This window comes from Rissa tridactyla, chromosome 23 (genome assembly GCF_028500815.1).
Source record: "Rissa tridactyla isolate bRisTri1 chromosome 23, bRisTri1.patW.cur.20221130, whole genome shotgun sequence".
Classification (NCBI taxonomy): domain Eukaryota; kingdom Metazoa; phylum Chordata; class Aves; order Charadriiformes; family Laridae; genus Rissa; species Rissa tridactyla.
This window is the reverse complement of record NC_071488.1, coordinates 2,507,177-2,521,382: the sequence shown is the minus strand read 5'-3', so window position 1 is coordinate 2,521,382 and position 14,206 is coordinate 2,507,177. Positions and strand designations below refer to the sequence as shown.

Genomic DNA, 14,206 nt, shown 5'->3' with positions numbered 1-14,206 from the left:
GGACAGACCCTCGTGGCGCAGTTATGAGGCAGCTGTGTCGATAAGCAGCAAGTCTGCGGTAGACGTATACGGTGAAAATCCATCTGTGAAATCCCTCTGGGCGTGATGGTTGGTAATGCCGGTCTTGGAGCTCCTGACAGGTCCTAGGCACAATTGCAAGGAATCGAGCTAGTGCTGCTTAGCGTAAAGCGCGAGTTGCTGTCAAACAAGCAAATACTAAATAAAGTCTGTTAGTATAAAACCCCATGAAGATGTTTTAAGCTGAGTGGTTTTACTTCCAAGCGAAGCCGGCTGGGAGCACCCTCGCAGGCAGCGGCTCTCAACTGACACATGGTGTCCTGCTAAGCTGCAGGAACCTGGTTGTGTGCAAGTATCATAGAATCATCGAATTGTCAGGGTTGGAAGGGACCTTAAAGAACATCTGGTTCCAACCCCACTGCCGTGGGCAGGGACACCTCCCGCTAGATCAGGTTGCTCAGAGCCCCGTCCAGCCTGGCCTTAAAAACTTCCAGGGATGGGGCTTCCACCACCTCTCTGGGCAACCTGGGCCAGTGTCTCACCACCCTCACGGTGAAGAACTTCTTCCTAACGTCCAGTCTGAATCGACCCAGCTCTAGTGTTAACCCATTCCCTCTAGTCCTACCGTGACCCGACATCCTAAAAAGTCCCTCCCCAGCTTTCTTGTAGCCCCCCTTCAGATCCTGGTAGGCCACTGTAAGGTCTCCTCGGAGCCTTCTTTTCTCCAGACTGAACAACTCCAACTCTGTCCCCGTAGGAGAGGTGCTCCAGCCCTCTGATCATCCTCGTGGCCCTTCTCTGGACGCATTCCAGCACGTCCATATCTCTCTTGTAGTAGGGGCTCCAGAATTGGAGGCGAGACTCCAGGTGGGGTCTCACAAGAGTGGAGTAGAGGGGGAGAATCACCTCCCTCGCCCTGCTGGCCACGTTTCTCCCGATGCAGCCCAGGATACGATGGGCTTTCTGGGCTGCGAGTGCACACTGACGGCTCATGTGGAGCCTCTCGTCCACCAGCCCCCCCAAGTCCTTCTCTTCAGGCCAGTCACTGCCCAGCCTGTATCGGTGCTTGGGATTGCCCTGACCCAGATGGAGGACCTTGCACTTGGTCTTGTTGAACTTCATGAGGTTTGTTTGGCCCACCTCTCCAGCCTGTCAAGGTCCCTCTGGATGGCATCCCTTCCCTCCAGCGTGTCAGCTGTCCCACACAGCTTGGTGTCGTCGGCAAACTTGCTGAGGGCACACTCAATCCCACTGTCCATGTCGCTGACGAAGATATTAAACAAGACTGGTCCCATTGCTGATCCTTGAGGGACTCCACTTGTCTGAAGGTGCTCTCGTAGGTGCTCTGAAGGTGCTCTTGTACCAAAGGACTTGTGTGAGATATCTCATGTGTTGTGTGATATTAGGGTTGTTGAGTTTAGCAGGTAAAACTACCATCTTTTCCCTGTCTTCACCTCTTTTTCAAGCAGGGTGTTTCGCTTCTGAATCAAGAGAATAAGCTCTTTGAACCATTAGAAGATGTTCTTGTGACACAGGCTGCGCATCGTGACTTCAGTATGATCCAGATGTTTTTAGTCTCTTTGCTTTTTTTTTTTTTTCCTTCTTTTGTTGAAGTTTGTCTGCTGCTTCGTGAAGATTCAGGCCCGTAGTCCTCTTTCTATCCGAGGATGCTGAAGATAACTTCAGGTTATTTCAGAATTCTTGTGACCTGGATAATTAAAGCCCTGGGCCCACAGTGGTGTCCCTGACGGTCTGCGATTGTCCGTGCTGTTCAGAAACTTTCCGTGTGGCTCTGCCTCTAGTACCCATCCTACGCCAGGGGTTGGAGTGACTCAGTGTAAGTTTTCCCGGTCTCTGACAGCAGGTGAATTTTTACTTCGTAGTTAATGAGACTAGAAAAAATATTTTCTCTAGCTGCTGTGGCTGTGTTCAAAGGACACATAGGAGCCAGAGTAGTCAGTCTCTGAGGTTGCTCAAGGCTCAGGGATTTGAACACCTACTTCCTAGGCAGCTTGGAAAATCCTAGTCTAAATATGAACAGTAAAACAACATATAGACGGGTTGGATAGTTCCACAAGTTGACTTTGAAAGCATGCTCTGGAGAACTCGTTCCAATTCCGAAGACTAAAATTACCGGCTGAGCATGTGTGAGAAGGAGCAGCAGCCTTTTGACCTGAGAAATGTGACTTTTGCTGTGTTTCTGTTTTTCTTCCAGCTGGCAATCCTCTCGTTCAGCAGAGTGGCCAGCCACTAATCCTCACCCAGAACCCAGCCTCGGGTCTGGGCACGATGGTGACTCAGCCAGTGTTACGACCTGTACAGATCATGCAGAACGCCAATCACGTCACCAATTCTCCAGTGACCAGCCAGCCCATCTTCATAACGACCCAGGTGAGCGCCCTTCCAGCCAGGACGGCCGAGACAGGAGATGTGCCGCGCTCATCCGTGGAAGAATGTTCTCTGGTCGGAAATGATCAGACGCCTGCTTCAGTTTTTCTTGAGCCCTTTAGTGGATGTTGCACTTGAGCTGAAATCTGTTGGGTTTTTGCTTTTTTAATTTATGTAGATTTAGAAGTAGCTTTGTTTGGAAATAGCTCGTGTTCCTAGTCGTTTTGCAGTCGGATCTCACTGGAGAAAGCTGGCCACGTTCCACACCTCAGCAGGTCCTGTGGGACTTCCCACTGGCTCTCGCTGGTGGGCTTACCAGTAGAGCCCAGCTCCATGCTGTGGGTGGGTCTGTCCAATCTGCGTGAATTTGACATTGCTGAGTGCTTAAGTACTTCATTTTATTTTCCTGGGAAACGTGCAGGTAATTTTTTAGATGTCCGCTGGCTTCTTGGAGCATTTGCCTGGGGAAGCGCTCCTACGAAACGCGTGCCCGTGTTCACCAGAGCTCCTGCTTTTAAAACAAGAAAAAAAAATAAATTAAAAAATCCGCCTTTGCGTGTTGCAAATTTTTCGATCCCAGGAAACTACTTCTGCTTCAAATATGGGTTAATACATTGTTTCAAGAGCTGGGAGAAGATTTCTGTAGGTGCTTCGGGAAGGAGGGACTGAGAGTGGAGGCTGTATATCGAATGTTGTGGAGCATAAGGAAGGTGGCCCTGCTGTTGGGTAAGGCGCTGGCTGGGAACAGCATGGCCTCATAGCTCAATTGATCTGCAGGTGATAGCGCTGCGGGGCTTTTTTAGTTTGTTTATTTGTTTTTTGGGCTAGAAGACTCGGAGTGAAAGCGCTTCAGATACGCTCGGTGCGTTGATGGTAACGGTGCTGTTTGACTGCAGGGATTTCCCGTGAGGAACGTGCGGCCTGTACAAAACACAATGAACCAAGTTGGAATTGTTCTCAACGTACAGCAAGGTCAGACAGTTAGACCCATCACCCTCGTCCCAGGTAAGGACTGAAACAAGCCAAAGCCACTGTCCTGTTCCTTTATAGAGTAGCAAGCGTTAAAAAAAAATAATATTTGAAACCTGTATTTCACCCGCGCATCTAGTGGCTCTAAAGAAGGGGGTTCAGTTTTGTAGCAGGTGAGATTTATCTGTGTTTGTGGCTGTAATTCTGCTAGTCATATTGCAGCAGAGAGTAGGCCCTTTGATCGTAGTAACGAACCAGTTTGCAGAGTCGGGAACTTCCAGCTGGAAGGAATGTCTGCCTCACAGGGCTCCGTATAAATCCAGCCTCTCCAAAAAGCCTCCTCAGTTAACTCTAATGTCAAGATCCCAGCCCATGAGCGCCCCGCTTCCTTCCTTAAGTCTCCCCATGCCATGCGAGTGCTCCCCGACTGCCTGGAAGCCAAACCTCACCCTGAGGATGATTTTTCTAACGCTGACTTCTGCTGCCAGGTCGTGTCACGCACCGTCAGAAAGACCGAGAGCCCATGCGTCGCCAGAAACCTGCCTTAAACAAAGCAACAGTGCTAGCGAGGAGTCACCTCTCGCTCTCCCCAGAACACATCTCCAAAGCCTCATATCGCAAACTAATTTGCAACTGTGGGATCACCCTTGTCCTGCCGTAAGAAACCTTCCATGGGTTTCCGTTGGACCTAGTGACTAGGACTATGAGCCCCATGAAAGTCGGTGGGATTTATGCTCGTAAGATACTTAGGCCTTTTGGAAAATTCCACCTAAAAAAACCTTATGAATACAGTCTTCGCTCTGTCTGCATCCATGTTCAGTTTTAGTCTGCTTGGGAAGTGAAATTAAGGTGCTCAGCTTTTAAAATTTCTACTGGAATTAGCTTCCACCGGGAGCTCAGCAGTGTTGGAAAATAGGTTGCACTCAGGTATTACTGCAAAGGAATGGAATTCGAGTACGTGATCTACCTTGTTTCTTCCTTTGTTTTTGAAGCCCCAGGTACCCAGTTTGTTAAACCAACGGTCGGAGTTCCTCAGGTGTTCTCTCAAATGGCCCAGGTGAGACCAGGTACAACCATGCCGGTCCGACCCACCACCAACACTTTCACTACGGTCATTCCGGCCACGCTCACCATCAGGAGCACTGTGCCACAGTCCCAGGCGCAGCAGCAAAGTAAGTCCACTCCCAGCACCTCCACAACTCCTACTGCAACGCAGCCAACACCACTTGGACAGTTAACTGTGCAGCAGCCAGGGCAGTCCAGTCAAGCTACTAACCCCAAATTAGGTAAGACTTGCCATGGAAAAGCAAGGGGACTCGAGTGTATGACACTGTCTATATTCTCATCTTCAAACATACGGCGTAGCAGCTAAAAGACAGAACTTGAGTCAGAACTCCTGGGTTCTATTTTTGCCTCTCTTCGCTGACTCACGCTTCAGCTCTCTTTACCAACCTGGAAAATGAGGATAATCCCGCCACCGTGTCCAGTTTGGTTTGAGAACTAGTTAAATTTTGGTTTGTAGAATGTTGTGAGACCATCAACTAGAAGTCCCCCAAAGTGAAAAATACTATTTGTTAATCACTTGTATTTTTTTGAAAGGTGAAGTTAAATAGATGGTGAACACAAGCAGAAACTAACTGTGTTGCGTCTTTTTTTTTTTTTTTTGAACGTTGGCTGAATGCATGAGTGAAATGATTGCTCAAGAGTAGTGACAAACAATTTAAAAAGGAAAAAAAAAATACTTCTTCACGCAGCAAGTAGTCAGGTTATTTTTAGCTTTAAGTGGCCATAATCATATACAGCTGCCTTTAGAAAAGAAGTACAAATAATTTTCGTGACCATCAGCGTCCTGTTCAGTTCATGGCGGGGCATGGCTCCTATCTTGGAGTGTTATCCAGAAGGCTGAGGAAATTCCCTTTCCCAGCCTTGCCGGCCTTCGCATCCCTGGATGGGATAATCGACGGCTTAGTCGTCTCCGGGGCAGACTGGAGGTAGAAGAGCGAGAGACGAGGCATCTTAGATGGGGGCGGGATTCACACAGTGGATCAGATCTTACTGAGTCCTTATTAGTGTTCTTCTGCCATCCATTCCCTCGGCAGTGAGTATTGCGAGCTTTGTGACTGTAAAGAGGCCTGGAGTGACTGGGGAGAACAGCAATGAGGTTGCTAAGCTAGTGAATACCCTGAACACCATTCCTTCGTTAGGACAGAGCCCTGGCCCGCTGGTGGTTTCCAACAGCAGCCCTGTGCACGGTTCCCAGAGATCCAGCGTTTCAGAGTCGTCGTCGTCATCCTCGTCATTAAAAGGTACGGGCTGCAGCAGCTGTCTTGGCTCGACTGATTCTGCTGAGGGTTCAGAAGTTTATTTTCTGCAGTAAAAAAAAAAAAAACGCTAACCTGTAACCGCTGAGATTTCACAATAGGGACAAACACTTGAAAAGCTTTGCTGTTAATTTCTCCGTCTTTATCTGTACGTTTTTGTCCAGTGATTAGATTTTGTTACGGATATCTGCTTGCATACGTTACTTTACATTCAGAATTATTGGTGTGCACGCTGCCGTCTTGGAAATACACAGACCTCAAATACTCTACACAAGGAAGCAAAAGGATAAAATCCTTGCTTCTCTTCTTCCAAAGGGAGCACCTTCTTAAGGTGTTGACCTCTCTCAGTCTAGTTAGTAGTTAAAAGTCCAGCTCTCGAGACTAAAGTATTTCAGTGTGCCAAAAAGATGTGGTGTTAAGGGATATGGTGTAAGGGAGGACTTTGTAGAGTGGAGTTGATGGTTGGACTCGATGATCCCAAGGGTCTTTTCCAACCTAAATGATTCTATGATTCTGTGATTGCCTAGATTTAGGATGAAATGTAAGGATTCCAGTTTTTTGTGTGTTTTTCCTGTTGCAGTCAGTTCATCTCCTATTCCCACATTCGATTTGCAAGATGGTGGCAGGAAGGTCTGCCCAAGGTGTGATGCTCAGTTTCGAGTCACCGAAGCTTTAAGAGGACACATGTGTGTAAGTACCCATTCTGAGATGAGCAGCTAACGGATAATTGCTTGTAACTGTGGGGTGCAAAGAATAGTTGTTCTCCCTAGATCAGGGGCTCCTGTGAAAAGGAAGAGTGTGACCAGGAGAAAGTGAGCGGCAAAGGAGAGGCCTCTGGAAGACCTTCCGCAGCGTTTCTCGCTGGAACTAGGCAGGACTTTAGTTTTATGTCCTGCTGGTGCCAGGAGATGCGTTCATTTTCTAATCTTACTCAGCAATAAACAATCAAACCAGAAAAATGGATACTGAATCTGCGTTACCCTTTCCTGGAGTTCCGGCTAGTCCTTGTCTGCTAATAGTATGTATAGTTCTGCCTAGATACAGTTTAACTGTTGGGGATTTCTTGTTTTGTTTTTTTCCTTTTAGTACTGCTGCCCTGAAATGGTTGAATTCCTCAAGAAAAGAAAATCTCTAGAATCTGAACCAAATATTCAATCTGCAAAGCCTCCGTCTCCAGAAAAAACTACAGCTGTTGCTTCACCACCCTCTTCTACTCCTATCCCTGCCCTGTCCCCGCCTGCTAAAGCTCCAGAGCCAAGTGAAAACGTAGTTGACTCGTCCCAAAGTAAGCTCATTATGTTGGTAGATGATTTCTACTACGGCAGAGATGGTGGCAAAGTGAGCCAGCTCCTGAACTTCCCCAAGGTTCCAACTTCCTTCAGGTGTCCACACTGCACCAAGAGGCTAAAGAACAACATACGGTAAGAGGACCGCGAGGTCCGCAAAAACAGGCGGCGGGGTTCTGATCCCTCTGATCTGCAGAAGTACAAATGAGGTGTAAGCATCAGCCTCTGGAGCCCTACAGCTTCCCCGTACTGTAGCTTAAGACCAGAACTGAAACACAGAAGGGAGAGATTTGTCCATTGTCAGACGGTTCAATCCGGGGAAAAAGTCGTAAGACGACCGCGCGGTTAGAATAATTGCCTTTACGTTCTTCAGCAGAGACGCCTCATTTGCTCATCGCTGGTCTCGCTAGATAGTAGGAAATAATTCGTCTTGAAGAACTGCTCTTCTCATCTTGATTCAATGCGTTTTACAACAGAGGGAGAAAATATTTTTTTATGAAATAATGTCTTCTTCTGAGCCATCCCCTCCGTGATAACTGGGCCACTGATGTTTTCTTCTAAGTCGAAATGTTTTGTTGTCATCAGTGGAGTGGCTGGTTGGGGTCAGAAGTGCTCCAAAGCAAGCGGCAGAGCCCCTTGTTCTCACAGCAAAACCTGTTCTCATGCTTCCCCTGGACTTAGGGAGCGGGAAGCTGCTGGGGAGGAGGAGATTTTGCTTCCTTTTGATGGGAAGAGCGAGAAGTAAACATCTTAACGCTGTTAAAAAAAAAAAAACCTTCCGGTGCGGTGTTTGTAATGCTTTCGGGGTTACGGGTGCAAAATGTGTGGATTTCTGTTCACGCCCTCTCTCTTCACCTCCGTAAGGTTTATGAACCACATGAAGCACCACGTTGAACTGGACCAGCAGAACGGGGAGGTGGATGTCCACACCATCTGCCAGCATTGTTACAGACAGTTCTCCACTCCGTTTCAGCTGCAGTGTCACTTAGAGAACGTCCACAGTCCCTATGAGTCAACAAGTAAGTCGATTGTGCTGCTGTTTGTTTAGGTTCAAGAGGGTTTGTGTCTTGTATTAACTGCAGGTCTGCTGAGAAAGGAGCGTCCGTTCTGCCTTGCCCCTTGGTGCGTCGGTTTGGTAGGCCAGCAGAAAAATCCATCTAAATGACGTTTCTGCAAACGTACTGTCAAGAGTGTTCTAAAGATCGAGTTCAATAATAATGTCATGGTGGAACTTAATTTTGACCAGTAGGTTGACGTCTGGTTTAAAATCGCTTGCGGTTTCCTTGTTGGGGCGTCTTCCTACGCGTTGTACCTGCCGTTTTGTTTAAGAGAATTTTTGCTGCTTTTCGGAAACCTCTCAGAATATATCTTGTTGTCTACCCAATTCCAAGAATTGAGAGGTAGTTTTTGGGGGGTTTTTTTGGTTGGTTGGTTGGTTTTCTTTTTTTTTTGTAAAGTTATTACACTACCAGTCGCAAGTTTCTTTGGTATGTTTTAACGGGGTTTTGTCCCCCGGCCGTTACCTGCTTTTCCTTTCTTTTGCAGCAAAGTGCAAGATTTGCGAGTGGGCGTTTGAGAGCGAGCCGATGTTCCTACAGCACATGAAGGACACTCACAAGCCTGGGGAGATGCCCTACGTTTGTCAGGTATTCGGGGTGGTTTAGAGGCTGGGCTCCCTGAACGCATACTGTAGAATAAGAGGAAATCTGGCGCTTTTCAGCAATGTCTGTGGCCTACAGGGGTCCAGAACAGAGGTGGGCCACAAACACATGTGCGGAGCCCATTGCGGTTTTTCCAGGTGTGCAATTAGAGAACTCCAGTGGCTCTTAGGGCAGCACGAGTAGCTTCACGTTTGTTTGCCACCGATTCCCAGCGCTCTGAAGCTGGCTCAGCTTCATAGACGTTTGTTGAGACCCAGTGGCATTCAGGGCCTAATTTTTTCTTTCCTCCCAGGGCCTGCAGGCAAATGGCTGTGCCATAAAGAGAAGTTGTCACTCTGGAGCAGATGAGATTGTGTTGCTTGTGTGATACCTTTCCTTGACACTCTGTTGCCATGAGATCTGTGCTTGCGTGGATTCTGAACGTGTCATCTCCACCCAGAGGTCCTAAATTGCCCCTCCAAAAATTAAAAACAGAGAAGAAACTTCTAAAATACGTTATGTTAAAACAGATTATGTTCCAGATTGTACATTTTACATAGACCCTGAAGAAACTGCTCTTTAGTATATTCCTACTGCCTTGTATTGACTGTCTCTCCCTTTTTTCTTTTTTTTCTTGGATCTGGAGCTTGAATTGTCACTACTTTCTTTTTATACAAGTAGTTCAAATGCGTTCCTCCCAAACTACTCTGAATACGCGCTGCTTGATTTAGTATCCCACAGTTGGAATAGGCTGGCAGGTTCTTTAGGGCCTGGTTCCTAAACTCCACCGACCAGTGTCTTTGGGGGTTGCTGTGAAGATCTCCGTGCTGCAGTGGTGGACGTGAGACAGATTCCCGTGTTATTTCCCCACTAATGTTTCCGTCCCCTCGTCTAGGTCTGCCAGTATCGTTCATCACTCTATTCTGAAGTGGATAGCCATTTCCGAATGATCCACGAAGACACGCGGCACCTGCTCTGCCCTTACTGTCTCAAGGTCTTTAAGAACGGCAATGCCTTCCAGCAGCACTTCATGAGGCATCAGGTACCGCCGCCGGGGCTTCCCCCTCCACAGAGGTTCTGGGGGACCGTAAGCATGCGCTTAGTTGAGCGTTTGCTTGGAATAAAAACCCGAAAGAAAGAAAACTTGGTTGAAAGAGGGGTTTTAGTAGATGCTGTATCCACTCCGTAACAAATGCGATTTTGCCTGCTGTCATTCCAGACCTTTCATAGGGACTGTGCTGAAGAGAAGAGGCATTGCTCCTTCGGGAGCGGCGCACATTGTTGTTACTTAGCAGGAAAAAGCATGTTTTGCTGGACTGTGTGTGCTTCCTGGGATGATTAACCAACAGTGGGCTCTGTGTGTTCATTTGGGTTTTAAATTTTTTGATCTCCAGGTAATAAATAAGTAAATAACACTGTGTGCGCACAAATGAATGTAATTTCTGTAGCTGGGTGCTCTGTTCCCGTATACGTTGGCTGTATTGACAACATATTTTACGTGGGTGGAGCTGAAGTGTGCTTTCAGAATATAGAAACGCGGCGCTCTCGCCGAGTGCCTGGGTTGATTTGCCCCCGAAGTCCCCCACTGCCTCCCCGAGAGGTGGAGGCAGGGCGGCTTTGGAAGGAAAAGTTGCCCCACGCGCTGCTCTCCTCCTCTGCCTTACTTGGCCTCGAACGAGCTGAGGAAGGCTTGTTCCGTGGCACTTCCAGGTCTTGGTGTCTCCACAGAGCCTGGTGATTTTAATTAAAAACCAAAACAAACAAAAAATTTAAAACCAAAACACCCAAGATACGGGGCTTGGCGGGGAGGGACTTTCAGATGTTAAGGAACAGCGGGGCTGCCTTTGGTTTCGAAGGGGAGAAAAGTGATTTTTTTGTTGTTGTTCTTCTCCTTTTTTCTTTATTTTAAACAAAAACCCCTGCTGGGTGGTGACTTCTGTTTCTCTAAAATGAAATATATTTCATTTGCATTTGCTTTAGAAGAAGAGTGTTTATCACTGCAACAAGTGTAGACTCCAGTTCATATTTGCCAAGGATAAAATTGAACACAAGCTGCAGCACCACAAAACTTTCCGAAAGCCCAAACAATTAGAAGGATTGAAACCTGGAACCAAGGTGAGAAATCCCAAGTTAACAGCAGGCCTCTCTCCTCTCTTTCCTCAGGAAACGCCCGTAGCGTCTGTATTGGTGTGTATTTATTAAGTGCTGCAAAACTGATGTTTGCTTCGTCTGCATCACTTAAACCACACTCACGGGGACAGGAAAAACACTCCGTGTTCTGGCCCTGTGGTGTGCGATTAGTTAATCGGATGCTTCACAGAAACAATAAGTGAGAGAGAGGAGGTGTGAGTGGCACGGCGGAGCTTAAAATCTCCTAACTAAGGTATCTACAAGTGACGGTGTCTGAACTAGTTGTCTGGACGCTGTCTGGACGCCCTCTGGAGCCATTAGGGACAAACAGGCACTTCTGGGGCTCAAGGCGTTGTCCTCTTCTATGCCAGCGCTGCCCTGGGTGGGACGAGGGGTGTCCCAGGAGCACCTCTTCGTTCTCTGCCAAGAGCCTGAAGGACTGCTCCAAACGGAGGAGTCCGCGTGGGATAGATGGCTTCTGCCCTTGCGTCTGAGGAGGTTTGGGTCTGTCCGTTTTCTGCAGGTTACGATCAGGGCATCCAGAGGACAGCCGCGCACAGTGCCAATATCGTCCAACGACATGCCGCAGGGCCCTGGGCAGGAAACCGCTCCGCTGTCGTCTTCTACCGATCCCCAGCCCATCTTCCTGTACCCGCCTGTCCAGAGGAACGTCCAGAAGAGAGCGGTCAAAAAAATGTCAGAACTTCTTGCTAAATTACAAATTTTAAAAGTTTGGTTTTTTGTTTTTTTTTTTTTTTTTTTTTTAAGGAAACGTGGTTAGCTTTTTAATGCCGCGGTGATGGGTAATAACAATCCTCGGCACTGGGCAGCTCTGTCTTACTGTTGCCAGGGAAACTTTGTGCCAGGAGAATCAGCTTCCCACAAAACCGGGATTCAGTCATGTTATGAAAGCCCGTGAGGTGAAACTGCAAAATACAGAATTAGCTAGGCGCTTTTGTAGAAACAATGGAATTTCATCAGCCTGCGGGCTTGTTGCCCATCCTCTGTCCTGCTGCCTTGTCTTTGATATTTTAATTAATTAATTTATTTATTATCCACTCTTGGATTATACACTCCCGACTACAGCAAGTGGGAAATGTTTAGGCTGGCACCGAGGCACCCTAGGAAGCCAGGGGGCGAGATGAGACTAGTTCGACGTCAGACTTCTGAAAGTTTTACATCTCATTAAGTTCTTTTCTGTCCTGATTATTACGACTCTGAAGATGCCTGTTCAGACACTAATGACGATACCCTCCCCCATCTCTTCAGGAGCGTCCTGGGGAGACAGACCTGCCTGGAGTGCAGTTTCGAAATCCCCGACTTCCCGAACCACTTCCCCACCTACGTGCACTGCTCGCTGTGTCGCTACAGCACCTGCTGCTCCAGAGCTTACGCCAACCACATGATCAAGTAGGTGGGATGCGGGATGCGGGATGCTCTGAGCATCCGTGGTAGAAATTCCTCCTGCCTGGTGCAGCAGCACCGCTGGGTCTGGGTCTGCACTGTAAGAAAGGGGGATGGGGGGATGGATGGCAAGGTGCCTGGGGACTGGAGGAAAGCCAGCGGCACTCCAGTCTTCAAAAAGGGCAAGAAGGAGGAGCCGGGGAACTACAGGCCGGTCAGCCTCACCTCCATCCCTGGAAAGGTGACGGAACAGCTCGTTTTGGGCGTCATCTCAAGGCATGTGGAGGAAAAGAAAGCTATCAGAAGTAGTCAATATGGATTCACCAAGGGGAAATCATGTCTGAGTAATCCGATAGCCTTCTATGGTGGCAGGACTGGATGGATAGATGAAGGGAGGGCGGTGGATGGGGTCTGCCTTGACTTCAGCAAGGCGTTCGTCACGGTCTCCCACAGCATCCTCATAGGGAAGCTTAGGAAGCGTGGGTTAGATGAATGGACAGTGGGGTGGATTGAAAACTGGTTGAAAGACAGAGCTCAGAGGGTTGTGACTGGGGGCACAGAGTCTAGTTGGAGGTCAGTGAGGAGTGGTGTTCCCCAGGGGTCAGTACTGGCTCCAGTCCTCTTCAATATCTTCATCAGTGACCTGCGTGAAGGGACAGAGCGCACCCTCGGCAAGTTCGCCGATGACACAGAGCTGGGGGGCGGTGGCTGACACAGCAGAAGGCCGTGCCACCATCCAGAGAGACCGGGACAGGCTGGAGAGTTGGGTGGAAAGAAACCTTATGAAATTCAACCAGGGCAAGTGCAGGGTGCTGCACCTGGGGAGGGATAACGCCCCGCACCAGGGCAGGTTGGGGGTGACCTGCTGGAGAGCAGCTCTGCGGAAAGAGACCTGGGAGTCCTGGGGGACAACAGGATGGCCACGAGCCAGCGATGGGCCCTTGTGGCCAAGAAGGCCAGTGGCATCCTGGGGGGCATCAAGAAGAGCGTGGCCAGCAGGTGGAGGGAGGTCATCCTCCCCCTCTGCTCTGCCCTGGGGAGGCCGCGTCTGGAGCACTGTGTCCAGCTCCCCGGTTCCAGAAGGACAGGGAAGTGCTGGAGGGGGGACAGCAAAGGGCTACCAAGATGGTGAGGGGTCTGGGACACCTCTCTGATGAGGAAAGGCTGAAGGATTTGGGTCCCTTCAGTCTGGAAAAAAGACGACTGAGGGGGGGACCTTATCAATGCTTATAAATACTTCAAGGGGGGGTGGCAGGAGGATGGGGCCAGGCTCTTCTCAGTGGTGCCAGCGACTTGACCATGGGAAGTTCCATCTCAACACGAGGAGGAACTTCTTGACTTTGAGGGTGGCAGAGCCCTGGCACAGGCTGCCCAGAGAGGTGGGGGAGTCTCCGTCTCCGGAGACATCCCAAACCCGCCTGGACGCGTTCCTGTGCCCCCTGCTCTGGCAGGGGCTGGGACTGGGTGATCTCCAGAGGTCCCTTCCGACCCCTGCCGGTCTGGGATTCTGTGGAATTCCAGTTCACTGCGGTGGTTTGTAAGACACCGTCCGGTATGGGCACAGACATGGCTGCTGGCTTTCGAATGAGAGGAGAAAACAGCGCGCAAGAGCTAAGGTTCATTCCGAGCTATCACTATTGTAGCTAATGACGCGTACTGCGCGCTGCTGCAGAAAACTGACATTTTTTCCATGCTTTTAGGGTTTCCTGCAAAATTCTCAGATGTAACAACTGAAAAAGTTTAAAAAGGAAAAAAAAAAATAAAAATACCATGCCCTCTGTGGTCTGTGCAGGACCGTGGATAGACCACAGAAGAGGATGGCAGAGCAGTTACTCCAAAATCTGGGCATTTTCAAACGTTACCGTACAGTTGTTCTTATTTGGACACAGAGTTTTCATTTCCTTGAATACCGTACCGGCGGGCGAAATATTAAACCCAGCATTGGGCCCGTCTTTGTAAACGTACTGTATTTTGCATGGTTTTGTAGCTCTTTAAATACCTGGAGTAATTCTGACATTTAATACTCTCTTTTTTTTTTTTTTCCTTACAG

The 14,206-nt window shown here is 48.7% G+C and overlaps 1 protein-coding gene across 14 annotated transcripts in view; it reads left to right on the top strand.

Annotated features, from left to right (window-relative positions):
• Window positions 1-14,206, top strand: part of POGZ (pogo transposable element derived with ZNF domain) — a 36,371-nt gene that overhangs the window by 17,988 nt on the left and 4,177 nt on the right. For 10 of the 14 annotated variants that reach the window (XM_054182472.1, XM_054182470.1, XM_054182467.1 and 7 more), the window contains 12 exons: window positions 2,234-2,409; window positions 3,303-3,411; window positions 4,368-4,661; window positions 5,475-5,681; window positions 6,277-6,386; window positions 6,783-7,117; window positions 7,847-8,001; window positions 8,528-8,628; window positions 9,518-9,664; window positions 10,603-10,737; window positions 11,276-11,448; window positions 12,022-12,162. In XM_054182472.1, the coding sequence (XP_054038447.1) occupies window positions 2,234-2,409; window positions 3,303-3,411; window positions 4,368-4,661; window positions 5,475-5,681; window positions 6,277-6,386; window positions 6,783-7,117; window positions 7,847-8,001; window positions 8,528-8,628; window positions 9,518-9,664; window positions 10,603-10,737; window positions 11,276-11,448; window positions 12,022-12,162 (2,083 nt within the window). The remainder of the gene's footprint in view (window positions 1-2,233; window positions 2,410-3,302; window positions 3,412-4,367; window positions 4,662-5,474; window positions 5,682-6,276; window positions 6,387-6,782; window positions 7,118-7,846; window positions 8,002-8,527; window positions 8,629-9,517; window positions 9,665-10,602; window positions 10,738-11,275; window positions 11,449-12,021; window positions 12,163-14,206) is intronic. The other 4 variants (XM_054182478.1, XM_054182475.1, XM_054182474.1 and 1 more) reach the window with 4 other exon arrangements.